At 37.9% G+C, this 24,678-nt stretch overlaps 1 protein-coding gene across 1 annotated transcript in view; it reads right to left on the reverse strand.

Annotated features, from left to right (window-relative positions):
* The window catches only part of tmcc3 (transmembrane and coiled-coil domain family 3), a 47,172-nt gene extending 32,363 nt beyond the window's left edge, over positions 1-14,809 (reverse strand). Inside the window, exon 1 of the mRNA XM_041977246.1 lies at positions 14,465-14,809. Within this exon, the coding sequence (XP_041833180.1) occupies positions 14,465-14,509 (45 nt within the window). The 5' untranslated portion in view covers positions 14,510-14,809. The remainder of the gene's footprint in view (positions 1-14,464) is intronic.
* Positions 14,810-24,678: the final 9,869 nt, after the last annotated feature.

Below are 24,678 nucleotides of genomic sequence, written 5' to 3' on the forward strand. Positions count from 1 at the left end.
AAGTCACTTCAAACATTAAAATAAAATAAAAGTCACCAAACACTTTAACTATATTATATTAAACATTGTACAAAATCCCCTGTTGTTTTGTTTTTCTTTAGTTCCCCTCAGCTTAATTTTACAATTTTTCAACTCATTACTGATCCATCCACCTTCTATACGAGCTTCATCCTGCACAGAATCGCTGGAGTTGAAGCTTTCCACAGCAATCACCAAATTGCTTGAATTGCCTTAGACCAGGTCAAACTTTTTCCCTATAGCACACTAACAACCTCTCTACAACTGAGCATCAATTGTCTTCACTCAAGTACAGACAAGCTAAGTCCCTGAAATTACCTATAAAATTATTTTTCATCCTAGCTGCCTATTCTTTGTTGTTCATAACTTTGTTTTTTTTTACAATTAAAAGCAATTTGAGCTGCATATTTTCTGTCAAAAGTGCTTTACAAATAAAGTTTGATTTTATTTGTTCTGACCTTTAAAAAGCTCAGATTAACACACTATAATCACAGATTAGTTAGCAGCTAAACCCTGTTTTTAATTCCCTGCAGAGGGTTTGACCAATCAGAGCTGTCAAAATTGGATGGCAGCTAATAAAAATGTGATCTTGGATCTACAAAATTTCAAAGACTGAAGAAGCAAACATAAAATATTCTTTCAAGGCATGTTGCACATCTGGTTTAGCTACTTCTCGCCCAGGAGATCTTCACTGCAGCAGGTGGTATCACTCAGAAGAAAGAAATACCTCCATGATACCCGCATTGTTTTCACAGTTTATACAGGTGTTATCTGATTTGGCATATACAGTTTAATGCATTTGTTTTTAATCTCACACTTCCATTCAGCTTAGTCCTGGGCTTGTTTCGCTTGTACTGTTACATCTACCTCAAATGCTCACCTGTGTGTCATTTCTTTTCTGTATACCTAACTGGTTCATCACCTCTTTGCCAGTAAAGTCAGCCAATGAGGGCTTAGTCAGTTCTATTTTCATTTCCTAGAACTCCCTGAAACACTGCTGTCCCACTCCAGCTATATTATTGCTGTCTTTGATTCAGACAGGAAGGGAAACTGTCCAGGGCAGACACATCGCTGTGCTTTGTTCCTTATAATACTTCCAGAGACAAACACTTTAACCGACTGACAAAAGAAGTCATGTAATAAAGATTCAATTAAACCAAGAGAAGAACATATTTGATCTATCTTGAACTCAATTTTCTCCACTGCAAAGACACGTCATCCATGTGTAAGTGTTTGGGCAAGTAATGATAGCATATATCTTTCAGCGCTCCAGGAAAATGATTTATTAAATTAATTAAGATATTGAATAAATTACAGATATAACTCCCATCTAATATCTTGCTGTCACAGGCAGGCACAGATGCAGGGCTACTTAATTTGGTCCTATCCAATAGGTTTTCCATGTATCCTTGCTCCAACACACCTGAAAGTGTATTCAAGCAGGAATACATTGAAAGCCTGCTGGATTGTAGCCCTCATAGGAAGGATGTTGTATTTAAGGATGTCTCAGAAATCCCATTCCCAAAATAACATCCCTTCTTTCATTGCACTCCCTCTTCATCTCCCCATGCTTGTGTGGAGTCTGTCCTCAAACCACACTATCGTTTTATTAAAGCTGCCAACCTCCCACTCTCTTTATCATAAGTCAGTGCCAGCGACTTCATTTTCTTTCATGACACGTCTACCTCTCTTATGCGAGTTTCCCTTCCTGTCTATCGCTTTAATCTCTCTCACAATCTTCCCTTATTTCCATTCTTTTATAATTTTGCTGCAATCTGATATACATAGCTCACCTCTGTCACTTCATTTCTCAGTGAAAACTTACATTTGTGTAAGCAACCCTGGATCTTAATGCCAGAAAAGACAAATATATTAACAATTCTGGTCTCACTGATAAGACTCATTAGGCTCAGTAGTGGACAGGTAATGATCCTTACTTTCACACAAACAGGCTGGAACACAGAAAGGAGACAGAGGCTGTGTTGGAGGCTACTGCTGGACTTAGTCTGGGTGTCCGCATGTGTCACCCAGCAGAAATAATCAATCTGACATGGGATTATCAAACACTTCAGGGTCAGTTGTCATGTCAAGCCTGTTTGAAATGTAGACTGGAGAGTCTGTGGGTCAGCAGCTATTTGTATATCTATCACTACATCCTTCCTAAGCACCCATTGATCAGCCTCAACATGAAAACTAGCAAGTACAGCAATAACATTGATCATCTCTTTATGATGGAACCTGTCAAATGGTGGGATATGTGGGGCAGTAAGGAAACAGTGAGTTATTGAAGATGTGAAGGAAGTAGGAAAATGGGATCTGAGGGACTTTGGGCCAGATTGAAACATGGTGCCAGGAAAACAGAATCAGAGCTGCAGCAAAACCCCAAACTATAAATGTATAATTTTAAGATTCCTAAGTTAGGTTAGAATATAGTAAAAAAAAAAAAAAAAAGCAAACAAAAAAAAAAAGCTGAACTAACTCAAAATGTCAAGTTTACAAATCAGCTGTGCAATGAAATGAAATTAGAAAATGATTTGTGCCTCCACAGATTCCACTAAGGGAACGATGTGTGGTAAAAGTAGTGTCATCCCACCATAAAATACTATCAATATATGTTAATAGCTAGTACAAAATAAAGGTTCAAACACATGATATAATAGAGCTTTTTCGAGTGTTTGTATTAGGGTGCATTGTTTATTTGTTTATGTAAATAAGTACATTCTCTTTATATATATATATATATATATATATATATATATATATATATATATATATATACATAATTTGACATTCATGTTATGGGCATATATTAGACATTCTTGTAACTTCAGCATGTAAAATGTTGAATAGAAATGTTCAGTTGCTTTTAATAAATAAAATGATTTTTAAGGGGTATTTGAAGTCTTAGAAATTGGATGGATTGAATACAGACTTCTCAACTTAAGAATGAACAAGAATCAGAATCAGAAATACTTTATTAATCCCACAGGGAAATTGTTATATTGCAGTGCTGCTTGAAAACAATGATGTACAGTGAGAGAAGAGGAGATATAAAATAGATAAATAAGAGTGCAAGTGAAATTAAAATGAGGTGCTGAAATTAAATAAAAATAAGTAAAAAAAAATTCAAATTAAATTAAACATAGTAAAATAAGAAAAAAACAGAATATAAAATATGAATAATACAATAACGTAGTTGAGAAAACCTTAAAAAGTAAAGCAGCCAGCTGCATTTTTAACAAACCCAACAAAAAGATGTATTTGGTGGGTAAATTAGAGTTAAAACTTCAAACTAAATTTTTTCATAGGCATTTTCAACTTATACTCATGAGTTGTTTCAGCTCAAAAATATGAGTTGACCTGAATAGCTATTCTAAGTCTGTTCAGCTTTGATCTATCCACTTAATTTAGGTTCACACAACCTGGCCAAGTTTACTAATAAAAGCTTTGCAACTGGTTGCCTTCCTTTTTTAGTTTCACAACTGTTTTAAAGTGCAATTATTACTGAGCTCCTCAAATCTCAAGATCATAATAATCTAACAACCATTTTGAATAAAGAAAGCAGCTCCACAGCCCCTGAAACTTCTGCCATCTGAAGCAACTTTCAGAGTAACCAGAAGCTCCCTTCCTCCTCCTCCTTAAACGCTTTGCTCTTTTCAGCAACTATAATAGCTTTTCTTAAGGGTGGGCTAAGGTTCCCTGCTATCCAGCTGTGTCTTTTGTTCCACGCAGGCAGGAGGAACTAAAGCAATGGATCACTTGAATGGGCATGCTGAGGTAAAAAAGGGTTGAGAGGTTTTAAGAGGCTCTAGATATAAATCTTAGCTGACTGGGGTTGAAGCTCTGCGACAGAGCGATACAGTTCTGTCGAGGTTATTCACACAGCCACAGCTTCACACACTCTAATGTAGTGTTACCGTATACAGTAGTTGTATAAGTGGTTGGGATGCTGTTGTTAAGGACAAGAATATAGTGGTGCATAAATTTGCAACTTAAGAAGCAGATGGTCTCCTACGGAGGCCGAACAGTGAAGGGGGTGTTTGGTAGCCTGAGGGTGAAATTGAAAGGATTTTACATTCAAGCCAACTGGAAAAACATGTGTGAGAAACTGTACTCAAACAAATAAAGGGAAAACATGAGATGATGTCAACATAATTATAACAGTAGGTTGGATTCCACTACTAATGAGTACACAAACACAGAGGTTAGGTCCTCTATATTTTTGTTTGTGAAATATAGGGCAACAAAGAGATTGTTTACATTCGACATAATCTAAAAATCTGAATCAATGAATAAATTTAACCACTGCATGCAAATCTCTCCATAACCCTTTGAGTTATCCTGACAAGCTGTCAAACAAACTGAACCTTTCTGGGTGGAGATAGTTAAAAATCTCCACATGTTAAACTTAAATTTGACTCCTTGTAGTCAACAAAAAATAAATAAAAGAAGAAGAACAGCCTTTTATTACTGCCATTACAATTCCTTATTTTCTGGTGTTAAAATAAGTAATTCCTTCTAAAGTTTATGGTATACTACTTAGAACAGGATTTTTTTTATCTCTTTGGTAAATGGGAGACACTTACAAAGCAGTGGAAGCTTCTTTGAAATTGGAATATAAACTGAGAAATAACAAACAGAGAATAAAGCTGAGCTGTTGACTGGAAAAAAAAAGTCCTGGAAATGAATAACATGGAGGTTGTAAACAAGCCGCAGTAGCTGCTGTGCCACACATATTATTCCCAAATACCATTAGTCCTCTTTTGTAAAGTAGAATAGGTCTTCTTTCATTCTGTGGGTACCTGCTGCTTCATAATCAACCTGCATTCAACCCCAACCAGCTGCCGGCTGCTTCTGTCCTTGGCAAATGCCGTTCATTACCATGTAGGGTTACAGTTCCTTCAAGACATTTTACACCAGTAGTCATCGTCAAAGTTGCACTAACAAATTCAAAATGTTGTTAGTTACTGTTATGGGTAAAACATTAATTTCTACAATAGTATTTATACAGTTATACAGTTCATATACATCATACAGTTGATTGTCTTTACTTTAGATAATCTTAACTTGTTTATTTTTTTTATTAAAAAATAAAAAAAAAAAAAAAAAAAAAGAGAGAGAGATCCTTATTTATCTCTGCTTTCAGACTGGTTTCTACCCCTATCATACTCATGCATTCATTCATTTTTTAATACCACTTATTCCTAGTCAGGGTCGCGGTGAAGATGGAGCCTATCCCAGCAATTAGCAGACAAGAGGTAGGAACAGGTCCCTGGACAGATCACCAGTCTATTGTAGCCCTACATTTCAAAAAGTTGGATTTAAAAAACACAAAAAAGTACATAAATTGAGTCTGTATCACAGACTGTATATAAAAGGTATGTATGCAAAAATTACTGGTAATTATTGATATTCTAGTTTCAAACATAGACTAAGTCATAACAGGTAATTAAATCTTAGTATCAAGAAATAATATCTTCAGGACCAAAACGGTAAAAAATAAGTGAAGTACTCTAACATAAAAACTACTTAGTGAAAAGAAATATCTTACCAGAAAAAAAACAACTATATATGACTCTGATTAAAAAGATGTTTCATCTTACTTCAATTTAAGTTGTTGCAGTATACAATGATGGAAGTATAAAATAAAAAAATAAAAGACAAATTAATCATTAGTTTAAATTATTGTGATTAATAACTAAACTAAAATGTTATGATCATGACAGCACAACATAAAATTGTTGTTGTGAACCTTGATGGATCTTTTTTTCCCCCAATTTTTCATTCTCCTGTAAACTTTAAATTAACTTTAAACAATCCAAAATCTTTGGCTTAATCTCAGTATTTAGTGAGTTAGACCAAATATGAAACAATCCCTATAAGCTTGTGCAAAGTGTAAATGCAAACAGAAAATGAGGATTTATAAATGTCAAAACCAAACATTTAATTAAAAAAAGAACTTTTACCATTTTACCATGTCATGGAAAATATTTGCTCATTTTGAAATTGATTCCAACAACACATCTCAAAGTGGTATGAAAAAGAAACAGCTGGAGAAGCTTTAAACTAATCAGGTTAATAGGCAACAGGTCAGTAACATGACTGGGTATAAAAAAGAGCACCTTAGAGAGTCAGAGTCTCTCAGAAGTAAAGACAGACAGAAGTTCAGCAGTCTGTTATAAACTGTGAACACAACTTGTAGAGCAACTTTAAAATAATCTTCCTTAATGTAAATTTGATAAGAAAAGACTGAATCTTCCATCACCCACAGTACATACAATCATCATCTCTGTTAGCAAGGCACACAACTGAATACCAGCCCTGAATAATGTGATCTCTTGGCCCTCAAGCACTGCTGCATTAAAAAACAAGCAGGATTCTGTCATGGAAATAATTGCATGAGCTAAGAAACACTTCCAGCAATCAGTCTTAGTGAAAACAGTTCAGCATGCCATCAAAATGTAGGTTAAAGCTCTTTCATGCAAAGAAGAGGCCATATGTGAACACAATCCAGAAAAAAAACACACTGCCATCCCCTTTGGGCCAGATCTCATTTAAAATGGACTAGGACAAAGCAGAAAGCTGGTATGTTGAAAGAAAAATTGAAATGAGAAAATCTTTATAAAAATCATATTTGCCATATCTTTAAGACTAAAGATTGGATGGATCATCCAATTTATCAGCATTCAGCTCAAAAGCATCTCTGATAGTATGGGGGCAAATTGCCTTAATGGAACTAAAGTAACAACTTGCACATTTAGAAAGGCTTCATTAGTGCTAAGAGATTTTAGAACAATTTTAGATCCCAATCCCAATTATTATGATCCCAATCCTAAACCTAATGGTGGATCTACTACATCTATGTGGCTTTGTGGTAGAAGAATCCAGGTCCTGGACTGGTCTGCCTGCCAGTCAGAACATGAAAATATTGTATTTGGTCCATTATGGTGCATCACCAAGTTCAAGATAACTGGTATTTTTCATAAAATAGTAAAATGTCTCTCTCTCAATATCTGATACACAATCAATGTCACATAGTTAATAAAAAAAAACGTCATACAGAAAAAATTTGTCCTAATATAAAATATGAGACGTCATCTTTTTATCTGTTTTAGTTTCTCTTTTCTCAGAGCTTCTAATATATATAATGCAAACTCTGCAGACACAATAAGAATGTGTGAATGCTTTTATAGGAGGGAGAAAGGTTTCACTCTGAGTGATCACAAGCAGTAAAGGTTGTGTGAAATAAATATCTGAGGGGTCATGTTTGAAAGGTTCGGTGGGATACCAGGCGCACTTTCATGCGCCATCCCACTGTACACCCACATCACTGCCCACCCTGCATAGTCAACTGTGACATTTCAGCCCCTTTGTTTTCACTCTGAGAGGTTTCAGGTCTCTCTGGAGAATTTATTTAATTTAAAGTGTAAATGACAACCACTGTGATGTGTAGGTGTAGTGAGAAAGGACGAAGAAACTGAAATACAGAGGTGTGAAATTAAAGTGAGAGGCCAGAGAGAAATAAAAGGATACAGTTCAACAGACTGCCATCATCATTTAAATGTCAAATAACCCAACAGATAAAATGTTAACACTCACTTGACATTGGAAGACTAATGGTGAAAAGCCTATGGTATAATTAATAAGAGGAACAGTCATTTTTAATTGACCCTTTTGATGATCAAGACAAAAGTTATCCATAAAAATGTCTACCTCTTTCCTCATTAATTTTATTTTTGACATTAAGACAGGAGACAGACTATAAAATTAAGTTTTCAGTGTTCAAACTGGTATGCTGTTGAATTGTCACAAGATTGTATAATGATCAGGAGAAAATGCACGTTTTCAGGTGTCTAGATGCTAGCAAGGTGTTTGCTGGTGTCTTTGCAGCCAGTATACAAAAGCTAGCCCAAAAATACCCAAACTTATATAAAACTGAAAAATACAGGCAGTGGGCAGATTAGTTTTATGTGAGTTTAAATTTTGTTTGTTAAGGAATATTCTGCTTCATGTGCCGTTTACACATTCAAATTTAGCCAGTAAGCGACACGCTAGCTAGCTAATTAGCTAAATCTAGCTTAGCAGCTGTGAACTCCTTTTTTAGCTTAACACTTAGATTTTCTTCTTTCTCTTTCCTCCTTGTCAGTGGCTAAGACAATCAGCTATCTTTCTTTTAATGGCATAAAGTCTAATTACAACACAGTGGACAAATCTAACACATCAGAACTAGAAGCACTCAGAGAGTGCAGACCTCTGTCGAGCCATTGTCTTGTTTTTATTAATATTGTGGGCATTATTTTTGAGTTAGAAGGTCTAATGGCAAAATTATACCTATCTCCCCATACTGAAGAATCCTTTAAAAAATTCCTGGATCCAGACAGTGATTCAGATATCTCCCAAAATCTAATAACTTGTTCCTTTTACTAAAATTTTAATGAAAATCCATCCATAACTTTTCGTATTATGTTGCTAACAGACAGACAGACAAACTAACACAGCCGAGAACATTATAAGTAATAAGTTGATGCAACACAAAAATCCTCGAAACTTGGATTAAAATGTGAAATTAAGTAAAGCTGGGGAAATAAATGAGAAACTAGAGGACTAGCTGCCTCTGTTTGCATCACAAACTCTGTTCAGAGCAGGTGGCTTGAGGCTACAGGCTGAGACAAGGTTATATGTTAATGAAGATGAGAACATACACTATCTGCTTAGAAACACACTCACATACACACACAAGCTGCCCTCATACTTTCTGGTTTAACAGAATAGGTCAGTTATGAATAAATCCTTCCACATCTTGCATCATTTCCACACATGTGGAAAAAAAGCCATATTTTTCTATGAAGTTCTATTCATGATTCTAAAACCAAAGTAAATCCACACATACGTACACACATCATTGTACTTGTACATTTGTACACATTGTACATACATTTATTTTGCATTTCCACAAGCAAAAACTGGAAAGGGTATCATAATATCCTACTCAAACTGTCCTCCTTTTTTGGGGTCTTACCAATCCAACTCAAAAGAGTTGGAACTTGAAACAAATGGCACGATTGGCTGTAGAAACACAGCAGAGATCAGGATTTGGCAATTCAAATCACACCAAACTGTCCTGTACTGACCCAGACCTGCTGGTGGAAACAAGGCTAAAGTGACAAAGCAGAGACAATAGTCAACATTGGACTAACTTTTACTGGCTGGAGAGACCTCAGCGAAGAGACAGGATTCAAGACAGATGCTTAATTAGTCTTCATTAGAGGGAAAATTAGCTAAAGTTCAGTAGTGTTGCTTTAAGTTTCTTTGTATTTCAGCAGCATCTTCGGTTTTGTTAAAATAAAATCTTTAATTCTGTGAATTGTCTGCCTGCTTGTCTTGTGTTCCTCTATCATTCTTCATCTTTACTATTTTTTCTTATCCTTCTTAGCATCAGCAGCAACTGATTTCTGTAAAGAAGCTCTATGACCCCTCAGTGTACTATCGGACATTGTGTCTGCATTCTGTTTTGTGCCAGTTTGCTTCTTTGTTTTGCTCCTGATGGTTATATATCCTTTATATCAGTATACCGGCAATCAAATTCCTAATTCAGCTGCTCTCTTTGTTATACTTTTAGGTATCTTTCATCAGACAGTAAAACAAGTCTTTTAATGAAGAACTACTTATGGGAATTAGTTTTGGCTTTATTTATACTGTATGTGCAATGATACACCAGACAGAAATTAGAAGCAACACTGTCACTCAAACCTTCTGTTCCTCAAGGATAACATTGTGTATGCACAAGCAGTTCACATAAACTACTTCCTTTGATGAAGCAGCACAAAAGCGGCAGAAATTTACTGCTGTAAGGATAGACTTTACTCCTGCAAGGCAGTAAATTGCCAAGTTGGCAACACTGGCAGGTAAGACTCCATGTTACTAGTTGACATCATCATGAGTTTATTTTTAATGCTTGAAAAAATGTGTGTCCAAAAAAACTTTTACTGCAAATATTCAGTACTGGTTCCTTTTATGTTTTGTATATGTAGATATAAATTTCTGCTCTTTACTCTCTGAGACTGTCGGTAGTGCTTTGCAGCAGCATTCATGGCTGATTTAGCACAAGATATAGTTAAACAAAGCTATGGCTGATAAAAGCTGCTGTTAAAAGTATAACCCACAGAACAATATGCACAAGCTTTGATTCACATCTTTACTCGTACCATTTCTGATATTTAACTCACTCACTGAACCTTGAAGCTACACATTTTTTTTTTTTCTTAATTATTTCAGCCCCTGAACTAGAGGCGGGTTGCAGGCAGCTGCTTGCTGGTCTTCACAGCACGTAGTTTCTGGAGCAGCCAGTTCAATAAGAAACTTATGCAAAAAAGCAAAAAAACATAATTACCAGACAACATTGACAACATTTGATAGAATAACTGATAAGAGAGTCTGTTTACATTTTTATTCCCAAAGTGGCAGACAAGCTGAATGCAATCTATTAAAAATGTGGAAGCAAAAATAGAAAATAATCACTCTGGCATGAAAATCTGAGCAATAACTGGACTAAAAACAGCGTGAGGAGGAACATAATCATTCAGGGACCAACCATGAATCATCTCATTTAATGCTGAACATTAGAGATATTTTTGTTAAGCAGTAGGCTATCTCATTATTGGTGCTCATATTGACCTTGTTTTCATTAACATGAGCTTTTCAATTAAACTCATTTTGTCTGAGATTTTATGTAAATGCAAAATCTTCTAAACTATTTAGATGACTGTTAAAAAAATACAGCTAAATTAATTCAGTTAACTTGTTCACTTTAAGGGCTTCATCTGGTTTCCATGTGACGTAAAAACTCTGAGAAATTCTGCCAAGAGAAGTTTCATTTCTTGGAGATTAGCTAATAATGCTGATGACTTATCAATGTGTCAACAAATTAAATGCTTACTCAGGTTTAAATGTTCCTCTCCCAAGACCATGAACTGAAACAAAAATACTGGCAGAGCTAATGAGAAACAGTAGGCGGTGACTATTCTCAGATGTGATTCGCTTCGGAGAAAAGCGTCTGCTAAATGACTGTAGAATTCACATGTGGATGTAACCAATCAGAGCTTTTCTGAAGGGCTGTGGTTTCTCAGCTTCTCTTTTTGTCACAAAAGACAAAAATATCACGGGAAAAAATGAGCACTCACTCATTAAAAGAGGTCTGTTTAAACTTAATGCAGAGGAAAGTTTCTTGTCTTGCACTGACTTTTTAGCTTTTATATATATATTAGTTTTGCCGTTTTTAGAAATCAAATCTTAAATGAATGGTGGAAAAGGGCAGGAACATTTTGCAAAATCGAAGCCAACAAGCACTACTTCAAATCTCCAAATCTAACCTTTATTTTAAGGGGCATTAATACCAGGATAGTAAAGGGGACTTAGGTGGATTGAAAGGAGGAAGCCAAGAAATGTTGCACCTTCTTTTGGTTTGGTTTGCTTCCACACTGCACTTTCAAATGAACCCAACCACCTGGACAATGTCAGTCAGTCACAGTAACTACCTGTCTGGTGTGGTATTGTCTCTAGTGAAAAAGAAAACCCAGCTCATCAATTCACCAGGTCAAAAAATGAAAATCCTTTCTCTTGAGCTGGCTTGTTCAAGTAAAAAAATAGAGCAACACCAGATTCTTGGGGTTTTCATTTTTACTTTGAAGTTCAAACCGAATACGGTTTCCACAAGAAGCCTGTTTATGTTTGCAACATAAGCAAACTGTTCCAGGGTTCATCTGCAAATGACCCAAGACCCCCTTTTGTCAAGCGGACCAGAGTTTGTTTGTTTGGCCTACATCAGAGTGAAAATGCAATTCTTTTTAGCAATTTAAAAGGCAGGTGAATGAGGGTTCAGACTATGTCAAATGAGCCGTCCTATCACAAAAGCTGAAACAGTGCAAGTGTATAAATGCATCCTAAAATTTCGAATCTATATTAGATCATCATGCACCACAGGGATTAGCCTTAAATTTGCCAGATTAATTAGCATATTTGTTAAATGTGTTACTGTTACTGATATCTAGGAGGTCAAGTTAGAGCTATAAACCACCTCAAATACCATCTACCCATAATAACAATTTGCATCTATATTCTTGGTAAAATTTCCACCTTGAGGTGTGAAAAAGTTTGTTGACTTGTTCTTCATTCTATTTTTGGTTCCTGTTTTTGCTTATGCTGAACTTTCTTTGCCTCTTTATAGTTGTTCCTTCTATGTCAAGGTCAACTCATGCATATTTACACAACAAACATCTCAGATTTCGCAAATGTCTTCCTAAAACAACATCCAGAACAACTTCATCATCACCTCCTCAACAGTATTCCTCTTTTATGAACCTTTTATGGCAAGTGGTATCCCAAATGGTTTAAGATAAGTACTAAAGCAACACTACATATGTTTCTGACCTTAAAACTCTGTGTTTCTTGCTTGATTTGATGCCACACTGACGTTTATCATGTACATTCCAGTGTGCTGGGGCTTAGAAACCACACTTCACTTTTATTTTTCCTAGCCTGGGGCATCATGTGACATCTGCCTTTCTGAGCACCACGTCACACACCAGTAAGTTGATATCAACACACTTGCCTTTTTAGATGTGCATGGCTGATTCAGCAAAGAAACACAAGAGGACAGAGTTAAGAGAAGAGACAGGATGCAAGACGGATGCTGACTTAGCCTTCGTTAGGAGGTGTGACCTAACCCTGCTATTTCAATTAAGATAAAGTTTATCTGAGATAATAAAAACATAATTCATTAAGCACAGCAATTAGATGCTAATAGAAATGGGTTTTTTTGTATTACACAATCTTTTTCTTTCTGAACTTTAAAGGTTATATGTTGAATTCCTAACCTTTTCTAAGGAAAGACAGCAAGACATTTATGCCAGAAGCCTAGAGGACAAACTTAATTTTTGTAAAGATCATTGAGGCGAGGGTTCAAATAATCAGATTAATTAAAGTTTGAGGGGACTAAGTTAAACATTCAACAATATTAAAAAATATTTAGAACATTTTAAATTAGCAAAGAGCAATTTACACAAATGGATTAAACATGCAGCACAAAAATTAAGCAAGAATCAAATGTTTTCAACTAACTCTGCAGAAGCTTGCAAATTGTCCCTACATTTTATTACCTATCCTTGAGAGTATTAATGTACTTAACTTCAATAACACACACAAACACAAGAAGATTGAATTGTTGACACATCTTAAGAGATAAAATTACTGTCACAGGTTAAAAATACACAGTTTCATTAGAGAGAGCAGGAGGGGAGGTAAAAACAGAGCTTGTTTGAGACACTGTAATGGTTACCATGGTAAATGGATGGAAGTGACCACAGTTAACAGTTGGAGGATGTCAACAGATCTGTAGCTGTGCAGAAATACTCTTCACAGAAGGTTTGACGACATATCAAGAGTACAAAAGCTGTCAATACTCTGATGAGGACGGACTTAATGCAGAACTTTTTGCAATGCTGAGACCTCAAAAAAGATGAAAACATGGTGAGGAGTGATAAAATCAGACTCCCTGCTGCTTTTCCCCCAACTATTTCCTTGTTTGTGTACTGATGATGGCTGCTGGCATGACAGGAAGAGCCTCATTGTGGGACAAGGGTTACATAACACTATTCTCCTGAACATATATAAACACACTAAGGGACATAGCACAAGCCCACACAAAAAGCACACTGTAAACACAATGAGGGCAGCCCGAAGAGACTGTCTAGGTATTTAGTCTGGGTTGCTTTTCTTTTAGTCACAATAACCAGACATTTGTGATGGAAAAGCTGGAGAATGTGATGTTCAGATAAAAACCGGAGGAACACAAACATGACATCCTTCTTCGGCACTAAGAAGCAGAACAGAGATATTTCAGGGAGGAGCAAGAAAGAAAGAAAGAGAAAATAAGAACCGGCTCTCTGTGATTTGAAAAGGTGTGCATGATCTGTGGTTTGCTTGGGGCATTCCTCAAATATCACTCAAGCTCCAAAGGCCAATGACACGCATGCAGGACAGAAAAAAAACAAAAAACATGATGCAACTTGTCTGCCTCAACTTTTAAATGTTAAAAATGTGCTTCCTTGATTTCCACTTGTTGCAAACATTTCCTTATACGAGTGAAATGAGCAATACAGTTCAACAGAACGTGCCACTTTATCAGAACAAGCCATTCAAACGAGTCCAAAAATATCAAAGTTACACTGTGTAAAAAGCTGATAAACAGTTTCGATCCCACATAAAGAGCTTTTCATGCTGCAAATGTCAAGTTCAAGAATACTCTGCTGATCACGCGTGAATGTACGTCTAATTTCACTTCACTTTTTACAGTTTTTCTCTCATCCAGCAGAGATAACAACAACAAACCAGACAATCAACTCAACAACAAGCAGACAGATGTAGAAGCCATAACAGATGTAAAAGCTACCTCTGTCACATAGATGAGTGGAATAGCACTGTAGTTCTTCCTCATGCTTCTTCCTCCTCACAGCCTGAGGTCAAAGTGCATCAAAGTCCGTGCAGCCAGCCTAAGAGGACCTCTGCCCGTCAGGGAGCTCTGTCAGCTTCTTTGAAGTTTAAGACTTCCCTTTAACGGAGGAGGAGTGTGTGCTTGTCTATCTAGTTCTGTGTGCAACCTTCTTATTGGGAAATCCTCTTCCTGTCGCAGCAGCAATCAGAATCAAGCCTTCAACACGCTCACATCCCTACTTGCACTGCACAAATTCTGCTGCATGCTGAGGTGTGTTCTCAAGATTTATTGCACTCGAGTACTTGTGCTCTCCAGGGTAAAGCCCACCTTAAAAGGCATGAAGGAGCAAGAGCAGGAATTGTTCTGATCCCTATCTGCTACCCTCCACCAGCCTGGGCGCACTTTGCACACAGGGATAGCAACCTGCCAATCAGGAGGAGGGGAGCAGGGAGAGGATGGAGAGCAGGCGACAGACAGGGTGGAAGGGGGGAGATTTAAGGAAATGAAATTAGTGCGGGAATGTTGAGTTAGTGCAGGATTGACTCCCCGAGGGGTGAATGATCTCTACAGGACAGAGACTCTGACGGCACTGGTAATCTGCAGAGCCAGATAACAGCACATATGTGTGTGTTTATGCTGGACTCTGCACCCACTCACACTCAGAGGGATACTTTATGAGTAGCAGTCAGAGAGAAGGGTCGAGAATGTTTTCTATCATCCAACCAACTAAAGAAATAACAATAAACAAGTGTTATTTTCAGCATCACTTTATCTCTTTATTATTTTTAAAAGTTCCACCGAGGGATAAGATATTTTGTTGTTTACATATCTTCTGTCACAGTGAAAACTATTTTTTTTGCTTCAAATCCTATAAAATCTAAAAAAAGATTTAATTAAATTCCTTTGCACCTCATTTCTGCACTTTTTACATCTCACTAGTGTTTATTTCTTCACAAATGCTTAGAAGGAGAGGAGGGTGGAAGGTGTTAATCCATGGACCAAGACTTTGCCTCCAGGACCTTCATTTCCCCTTTGAAACATCTGATAATTCACAGACTTTCATATGAGAACTTGTTGGTTCCAAACTCATCTTGCACATTTTCAACAGCCCTTTCACATTCTTACTTCATGCACAACTTGTGATTCATTACTTTCCTACAGAGCCCTCCATAAATAGGGTTAGCAATTGAATATACATGTTACTGAGGCTTTAAAATCTACATGTTATGACTTATTGTATTTCAACAACTGAAATCAGAGTTTAAATATGGGGAAATGTTTAAGTTTTTGAAATCAGAAACATCTAAATTAAATAGTTTTTAAATCATGTACACATATCAAAAAACTGAAAATAATACTTGTATGTGACTCATGTTGTTTCTTTAAAGCTGATAATCTGCTCTCCGTGTTTGACTATTCATGGGTCGCAATTTCCAGCTCAGGGATATGTTGCTATCTTACAGCTAACAACCATAGATTTTGAAACTACTCTGTCTTCAATACTGTATGTGGACAAAAAGTACTTATGACACATTTCCTGGTGAGACTAATCGCTGGATAGCATGTTACTACATGTTTAAGTTGATTCAACCCAACATGCATCAACTGGGAAATACTGTAGATAACTGAATGTGCCTTATTTTGCATCTGAAAGTTGTCAGCCAATATTACCATTACCATAAAAATCATTTAGATTTTTGATTGTGATTTATTTTCAACAAATGAAATAGTTATTATAGAGCAAAAATATGATGTCTGTTTGTTATAATACTAAATAATATCATAATTACCATTATTAAAATGATCATTTATATATTTCAACATAGCCGGAGTTCAAATCCATCCTCTCCACTAAATTGGCAATTCAGATTAACATAAGACTAATTTAAGCATCTTGTTTCTGGGTTTTAACTGTGTGGAGTTTGCATAGATTAAGTGGGTTTTCTGCATTTTTCAAAAAACATTCATGTTACGTTTGTTAGTGATTTTAAAAGGATGACAGGTTTGAAATGGAGTTGGGTGTCCATTGTTGTTGGTGGGGTCCTGGGGTCTTCTTTTCCTCCTCAAGAAGGTTCCTAACAAAGTGAAATGACCCTAAAGTGTCTAAGTGGTGGCAATAATAAGAGCTAGTCAGTTTTTCCGTAAGCTAAAGAGCCTCACTGCTTTCGTTATTGTCCATTTTACCACATTAAACGCTGGACTGTCATTTATGAAAGGAAAGCACATACTTCCCTCCAACAAAATAAAGGCAAACTCATTTATTTTCATTAAGCCATACTTTCAAGGATGTAGATAAAAACGAGGACAGGGGGATGAGTGTGAGCAGCTTGTGACATTTTTCACTATTATGGCTTTTTCTTCCTTTTATTGAATGACCAGTCTGTTTAAATACATTGTTGTGTGGCTGTCTTTTCCTAAATCCTTACAATTTTCTCCATCCAGCTTTCTTTGACCAAGATGTTTTTCAAGGAGGCCAAGAAACATGAATTCTTGAAAACAGGAATTTCCTGACTTCTTCATCTTAAAATATACAGTCCCATGTCCAACATCTCCAATCCTAGTCCTCAAGGCCCACGCCCTGCAGGGTTCAGATGTCTTCCTGCTGCAACATACCTGATTCAAATTAAATGGATCTCCAACAGGTTGATGTCAAGCTCTGCAGAAGTCTGTTAATGACTCAATTTCAGTAAGATGTGCTGTAGCAGGGAAATCTGCAGGATAGTGGGACTTGAGGACCAGGACTGAGGATCCCTGGTATAGAAGAAGACCAGAAGAAAGATTTATGGGTGTAAAGAAAGAGTACATGAAGTTAGTTGGTGAAAGAGAAGACGATGCAGAGGGTGGGGTTGGATGGAAACAGATCATTTACTGTGGTGATGCCTGAAGGTAACAGCCAGAAAGGAAAAGAATAATTAGGTGAATATATCTAAATTACCGGAAATCCACCAGAAATGCAAGAACATTTTTAATTGCCAAAAAAACGTCCTTTTTTCCAACACTAAACAGTGCTTATCAGTACATCAGAGAGAAAGGAGAGGACTATTATTTCCCCTTCTCTTTGATATTTGTTTCATTTGTACTAAAATGTAAAATCATTACATTGCTGATTTACATCATCCAACAATCAAATGGGACTTCAGGAAGCTACTAGTGTTTCCCAAAATGTTAAATTTCACTTGTAATGTAATAAAACACATTTTTACATGTCAAAATGTGACAAACTCTAGTATTTATCATTCAGTTATGTGGATTTTACAATAGGGAAGAGAAATATCAGAACATACATAAGAATAATTTGTATAAGTAGCAAAAGAGTCTCCAGAATACTGAATACTGAAGAGAGGCGGTATTAGCACTGAAAACACTCAGTGGGAGCTGAAGAGGAGACATTAAAGCCACAGATGAGTGGCAAATCTGAAGTGTAATTTCAGCTTGACTTTTTCACAGTCAAGCTCTGAGGTTTTCCCCTGTTGTGAGCAGAAACACACATGGGGAGAAGACAGAACTGGGACATTTTAAAAGCAGAATGCTCAGAGGAAAAGCTTGGGGAAAAAAAAGACCCAAGGCAGTGACTCTAACCCATTAAACAGAGCCAACATTTGGAAAAATATGAAAATACTGAAGTCTGGAAACACAAAGATCTCTTATGTCCTTGAGGAGTTAAGAGTCTCTCATGGTTGGAAGACAGGCATGAATGATGATACAGAGAGGGAGAGAGAAGTAAAAGTAGGATACATTAAGAAGAGGAGTGTTAACAGAAAGGAACAGGAGAGGAATACTTTTAAGAGATTTAACAGTAGAGGGATGATAAGGAGGAAACATGCCAGTCTTGAGGTTAACATGACCCTCTTTAGCCTGTTTCTGGTGCCCAGTTGGCATCGCTACCAGCTGTCACCTCAACACAGCGCTGCATCAGCCAACACAAAGACAGAGGCAGAAATTAGCTGCTCCATTTGCAGAGGATGAATCAGACAACAGCCATCAGCTAAAGTGAGATGTAGACGTAACTGAAGAGCAATTAATGACCCACTCATTCAACTGAAATGTAAAATTCAGCTTGGAGAGCATGCGAAATGCCACTCAGGCTCATTGCCAGGTGTCAAAAAGCTTCCAGCTCTTTTTTCGTAATTGAATTCAAGGATTTAGATAAGATGATGCCTCCATCCTCACATCCAAGTTTCCTCATGTCTTAATAAAGATGAGAGAGGACTGTTGTTCAATGAAGTGCTGACACAACAGGATGCCAAAAGCCTTTACGTCTGATCTTTCACTGATAAAGCAGAGCTGACAGGCCACACAAATGCAAAGCAGAATGAACAACGCCCTCTCTTGGTGCTTAAACAATATTACAAAAGGACACAAGGCTTACATTGTGATGTGTGTATTCTTCTACTTCTTCATCCTCCAAAGTAGGTCCTCGAGGAAAAAGGGCTAAAACAGAGAATCTCCTCATTTAACAGCTCCAAGTGCCTGAGAACAAGGTTTCAAATATGAGAAAATTTATTCAGTTTAACTTGCATTTCATCTCAGTTCAGGAAACTTGACAGATCTTTGGCTTTGTGAATTCTCTCCCAAGACTTTAAACATTGTTTTAAAATAGCTGTTCTCTGGCTGCACTGAGCAAATACAACAACACAGACACAAAGTCCAGCTGTACAAAATACTACAAGCACAGAAACATGCATCTACTCACTGACAGCGACTCTAAAGACTCCAAGAGCTTAAATCGAAGGGAACTGGACTTCTTTTTTAAGAAGCGCAGTTGCATTTAATTCAAGCTCTTAAGAACACCATGACCTAAATGACTGAGAATCTACACCAACAGACTTTGAAGATCCCAAATTGTGCTCATTTAAAAGGTTTAAGTGCATTAATGTTAAAAATAAGCAATAGCAATAGCTTCTAATATTGCTGTGCAGCATCTCTCGTCCCCTTCTTTCTGTTACACTGCATTTTAGCTCTTGTCTCTTTAATAAGCGACAATACACCAGCATATCTTTCTCTTGATGATGTGTTTTGGTATCCACGACGTGTCAAGGAGGCATGAAACATTAATCCTAAACTAAAAATGTTACAAACACATTTAATGCTCATCTGACAGCAGTATAGCATAATGCTGTGACCAAACTGTTGGATAATGCACTTTTAGCATACATTATATATAATTTACTCAGTTTAAAATGACCACTAAAAAAAAAGATGACTCAGTTTTTACTCCTTGTTTTTCTTATTAACTTCTCTGCTCAGGTCTCTGGAAAGAAAGAATAAATTTCCAGGAGAGGAGACATAGATGTGCATATTGGAAAATGAGATAAGGGAAAAGTCTTTTTTCTTGTAGTAAACCTGCTGCAGACCTTTAACATGCACAAAAGGTTTCACATCTAAACTTGATTCATACAAGCTCAGACTAACAAATAAGATTAATGTGATTTAATCTCCACTTTACACACAGATAAAATATTGCTATATCCACCTATAAATTCAATTAATGAGAATAAAAACCAAGCATATTAACCTGTTGTTCTTCTTGAGAGCTGGAGTTTCACTTGCATCGAGTCATCCTAAGTGTTGCTGTATGTTCAGCAGGCACGACAGGATCTCTACAACCTCAGTGTGAAATGCAGCGCGCTGCAACTTTCCCACAGCTCAGCATAATCCTGCAGTGATTAACATACACATGCAAAAGAGACAGTGCTGTAAGATCAGTTTAATACTGATCACCGAGCTAAATCAGTCATTAAAGTAAGACCTGTGTTGTAATTTATGATACAGAAATAGTAATATGTTATATATGCTGTCTGATTACATCCACTCCTTCTCAGGTTTAAAATGAGTTAATACCTTGTTTGATTTAAGCTCTGCTTTTCAATCACTCCAATTGCCCTGGTTCATAAGAAGTCACACACAACTTTGTTGAATAATTATCACTTTATTTTCTTTGAAATATCTGGAGAGACTGGTGCTGAAGGTCATAAGCTCCATCATTCCTGTAACCACTGACCCCCTCCAGTTTGCTTCTAGGAAAAACAGATCAGTAGATGATGTGGTTCTAGCCCTGCACTCGGCCCTGGAACACTTAGACAACTCAAACACAAGTACTTGCATGCTCAGCTTGCCCTCACCCATCTGTGGTTCGAGCTTTGATTTTCTAACTGGAAGACTGCAGGTGGTCCAGGTGAGGAACAGGAGATCACTAACCACAGGGCTGCTGCCTCAGCTCAAGACTGTTCACACTCTGCAAAACTATGACTGCCCATCGTCACACAAGCACATACAGTACAAAACTGCAGATGATACAAACATCTTGGGATTCATCAAGAGAAACAATGAGATACGCTACAGACAGCTGGTGGATAGGAAACATGTCTGCTTGTCCATGAAAAACACCAATAAGACCATTGAGAGGATTCTGGACATCTGTTTAAAAGTCCCCTCCTCCTTCTGCAACCCATGGAAATTAAAGGTACTGTGGTGGGAAGCAGGGTATTACTGTGTGATATGGTAACACAACAGACAAGGAGAAGACAGCTCTCCAGAGGATTATAAAAAAAAAGACAGCAGAGGGGATTACTGGCACTCAGCTCCCCTCCACTGATACCTTATACACAACTGCTATTAGACTGTATCAAGATTCATTTTAGTTGATCAGTCTAGACCATTGCAACCTCTCCATTCTTTTCTTTTTCAGTCATTCTGTTGTATATTTGCTGTTATGTGTGAGATCATTGTACGGGGCATGACCCAGTTTCAGCCAATTTTAGATGTTGGACGATAGAATAACATTTGACTCAAGAATAAACATCATATTTTTTCAATCTTTTTTCTAACTTTACTATCATGAACTTTTACATCTAACGTGCTAACTGAGGCCTGGAGAGTCTAAACTGTAACCTTTTAGCTTTTTGCAGTTTCTCTGGGCATTACACAGTCTGACCTTGGGTTGACGTGGCAAGTTCAATTTATCAGGGTGTCCACTTGTGAAAGGATTAGCCTTTAATGTTTCTCACCAGTGAATGATCTTGATTAATGCACAATGATGGACTCCGTTTAGTTTGGAAACAGCAACAATTGCTTCTCTATGATCTTTTTGAACATCTTTGCAATTATCAAATTAAATCAAGCTTTATTGTCATTTTATTGTACATATAACAGTAGTGCAGACAAGATGACTGGACATTTCTTCAGGACCCAATAAAAAAATAAAAAAAATAAAAATAAAGACCTCATTGCCGACCCGGAGAAGGCACTCCACCCTTTTCCGGCTGATTTTGAGGTGCTGATTCTCATTCCAGCCGCTTCACACTCGGCTGCGAATCTTTCCAGTGAGAGCTGAAGATCACGGCCCGATGAAGCCAAAAGAACCACATCATCCGCAAAGAGCAGAGATCCAATCCTGAGGCCACCAAACCGGATCCCCTCAACACCTCGGCTGTGCCTAGAAATTCTGTCCATAAAAGTTATGAACAGATTTGGTGACAAAGGGCAGCCTTGGCGGAGTCCAACCCTCACTGGAAACAATTCTGATTTACTGCCAGTAATGCGGACCAAGCTCTGACACCGGTCATACAGGGACCGGACAGCTTGTACAAGGGAGTCTGGCACTCCATACTCCCCGAGTACCCCCCACAGGAGTCCCCGGGGGACACGATGGAATGCCTTCTCCAAGTCCACAAAGCACATGTAGACTGGTTCAGCTAACTCCCATGCCCCCTCCAAGCGCCTGAGGAGAGTGTAGAGCTTATCCACTGTTCCAGGACCGGGACGAAAACCACACTGCTCCTCCTCAATCCGAGGTTCAACTATCTGACAGACCCTCCTCTCCAGCACCCCTTAATAGACCTTACCAGAGATGCTGAGGAGTGTGATCCCCCTGTAGTTGGAGCAAATCTTCGGGTCCCCCTTTTTGAAGAGGGGGACCACCACCCCAGTCGGCCAGTACAGGGGAACTGTCCCCAATGTCCACGCGATGCTGCAGAGACGTGTCAGCCAAGACAGCCCTACAGCATCCAGAGCCTTAAGGAACTCTGGGCGGACCTCATCCACTCCTGGGGCCTTGCCACTGAGGAGCTTTTTAACCACCTCAACGACCTCAGCCCCAGAGATGGGGAGAGCCCATGGCAGGGTCCCAAGACTCTGCTTCCTCATCAGAAGACGTGTTGGTGGGATTGAGAAGGTCTTCGAAGTATTCCCAACACTGCCTCACAACGTCCCGAGTCGAGGTCAGCATCAATGTCCCCCGTCTCACCCGGGACATGGTTGAAGCTCTGCCGGAGATGTTAGTTGAAACTCTTTCTGACAGGGGACTCCAGTCGCCAGCCGTTCCCAGCAGACCTTCACAGCACGCCTGGGTCTGCCAGGCCTGACCAGCATCCTCCCCCATCATCTGAGCCGACTCATGACCAGGTGGTGATCAGTTGACAGCTCTGCCCCTCTCGCAACCCGAGTGTCCAAGACATGCAGCCGCAAGTCCAACAATACAACTACAAAGTCGATCATCGAACTGCGGCCTAGAGTGTCCTGGTGCCAAGCGCACATGTGGACACTCTTATGCCTGAACAAGGTGTTCGCTATGGACAATGCATGACGATCACAGAAGTCCAACAACAAAACACCACTCAGATTTAAATCAGGAGGGCCATTCCTCCCAATCACGCCCCTCCAGGTCTCGCTGTCATTGCCCACATGGACAATGAAGTCCCCCAGCAGAACGAGGAAGTCCCCAGACGGAGTGCTCTCCAACACCCCCCCCAAAGGACTCCAAAAAGGGTGGGTACCTTGAACAGCTGTTTGGTATATATATATAGTCTTTTTTCTTTCTTTCTTTTTATTAAAATGCTAAAGTAACAGTAACCAACATGCCACATAAGAAAAGCTTCCCAAGGGAAAACTAGCTTGTAGAGGGTTGACTGAAAGTTTCTGTTCTCATTATACAGCTGTTTTCACTCTAAATATTGAAGTATTTGTTACAGACCAGGTGACGTATTCCTAAAGATTCTCAGTGCAAAGAGTTGCTCTAGTGGCCAAATTCTAAGAAAATTCTCAGAATCATGTTTTCTTAGAAGTTCCCCTAAAAGTGATGAGTAGGACTTAGTAAAGATAAAAGGTATTCATTAAAAATCTTAGCTCTTAAGAGAGCTCCTAAGGTGAGATCTGTGAGGACTTTTAAGAAGCTTAATAGTTCCTTAAGCAATGGAGAAAATGGCGGACAGAAGAGGCAGGAGAGATATTCTCCAAACAATACGTTACAGACTGGATCATGCAGGAATCATGTTCTTGATTTTTTGTGAAATCTACCTCTCAAAACACTTTTATGCTCATTGACAGTTTGAGCCAGCAGCAAACATTGTTCCTCTGTCCAGCTGGGTTTCCTTGTTCCTTTCTTCTCCATTGCTGTTCACTGATTTGTGGTATGTTTGAATGCCAACCAACACTGCTTCTTATAGGCCGGTCAGCAGTCACAGACATAGATGGAAGCTGAGACATTTTACCCTAGTTGATACAAAATGGAGTTAAAAGTGTAAAAATGATCAGCAAGGTAAATTAAAAAATAAATTTAACTATCAGCATGTGAACACTGTGCAAGTGGGCCTGAGTTCTCACATATTCTGAAGGATCATTTTAAAGTATGGCTTACCATTCATCTAAGAGATTTTCTTTTTATGTAAAATATTATTTATAATTACAGTCTTCATAGAGATTAGATTCTATGATTAAGTCTATTGATCTGACGGTCCATTCAATTCCCATTATCACCAAAAGTGTATTTTTTATCTCGGTTTTAGGATCAACCAATCACAGCTTTTGAAATGATGACTCATACCCAGGAACGGGTCAACCACACCTCCTCACTCTGATAGGAGTTTCTGTCCATTTCTTTCTGTAGGGATTCAATCCTAAACTAGACTCCTTGTTAGGAATTTTTAGGCTACGTTAGGAGCTCTCTGAGGGGATTCTCAGAACCTTTAGGAATACGGGCCCTGATGTTTTGTAGAACTTTCAACAACATATTTTATTTAATTTAAAAGAAAAAATAACCTGACAAAGCACGAGTTAATGTTAACTGCAGTGAATGACTGAGGTTAAAATTTTTAATCACATAAAGGGTAAATTAAACTTTTAGAAATATGCTTTACATGCTTTGGTTGAATTATTAGAAATTTAATTCAAATGAA

The sequence above is a fragment of the Melanotaenia boesemani genome, chromosome 23 (assembly GCF_017639745.1).
Source record: "Melanotaenia boesemani isolate fMelBoe1 chromosome 23, fMelBoe1.pri, whole genome shotgun sequence".
NCBI lineage: Eukaryota > Metazoa > Chordata > Actinopteri > Atheriniformes > Melanotaeniidae > Melanotaenia > Melanotaenia boesemani.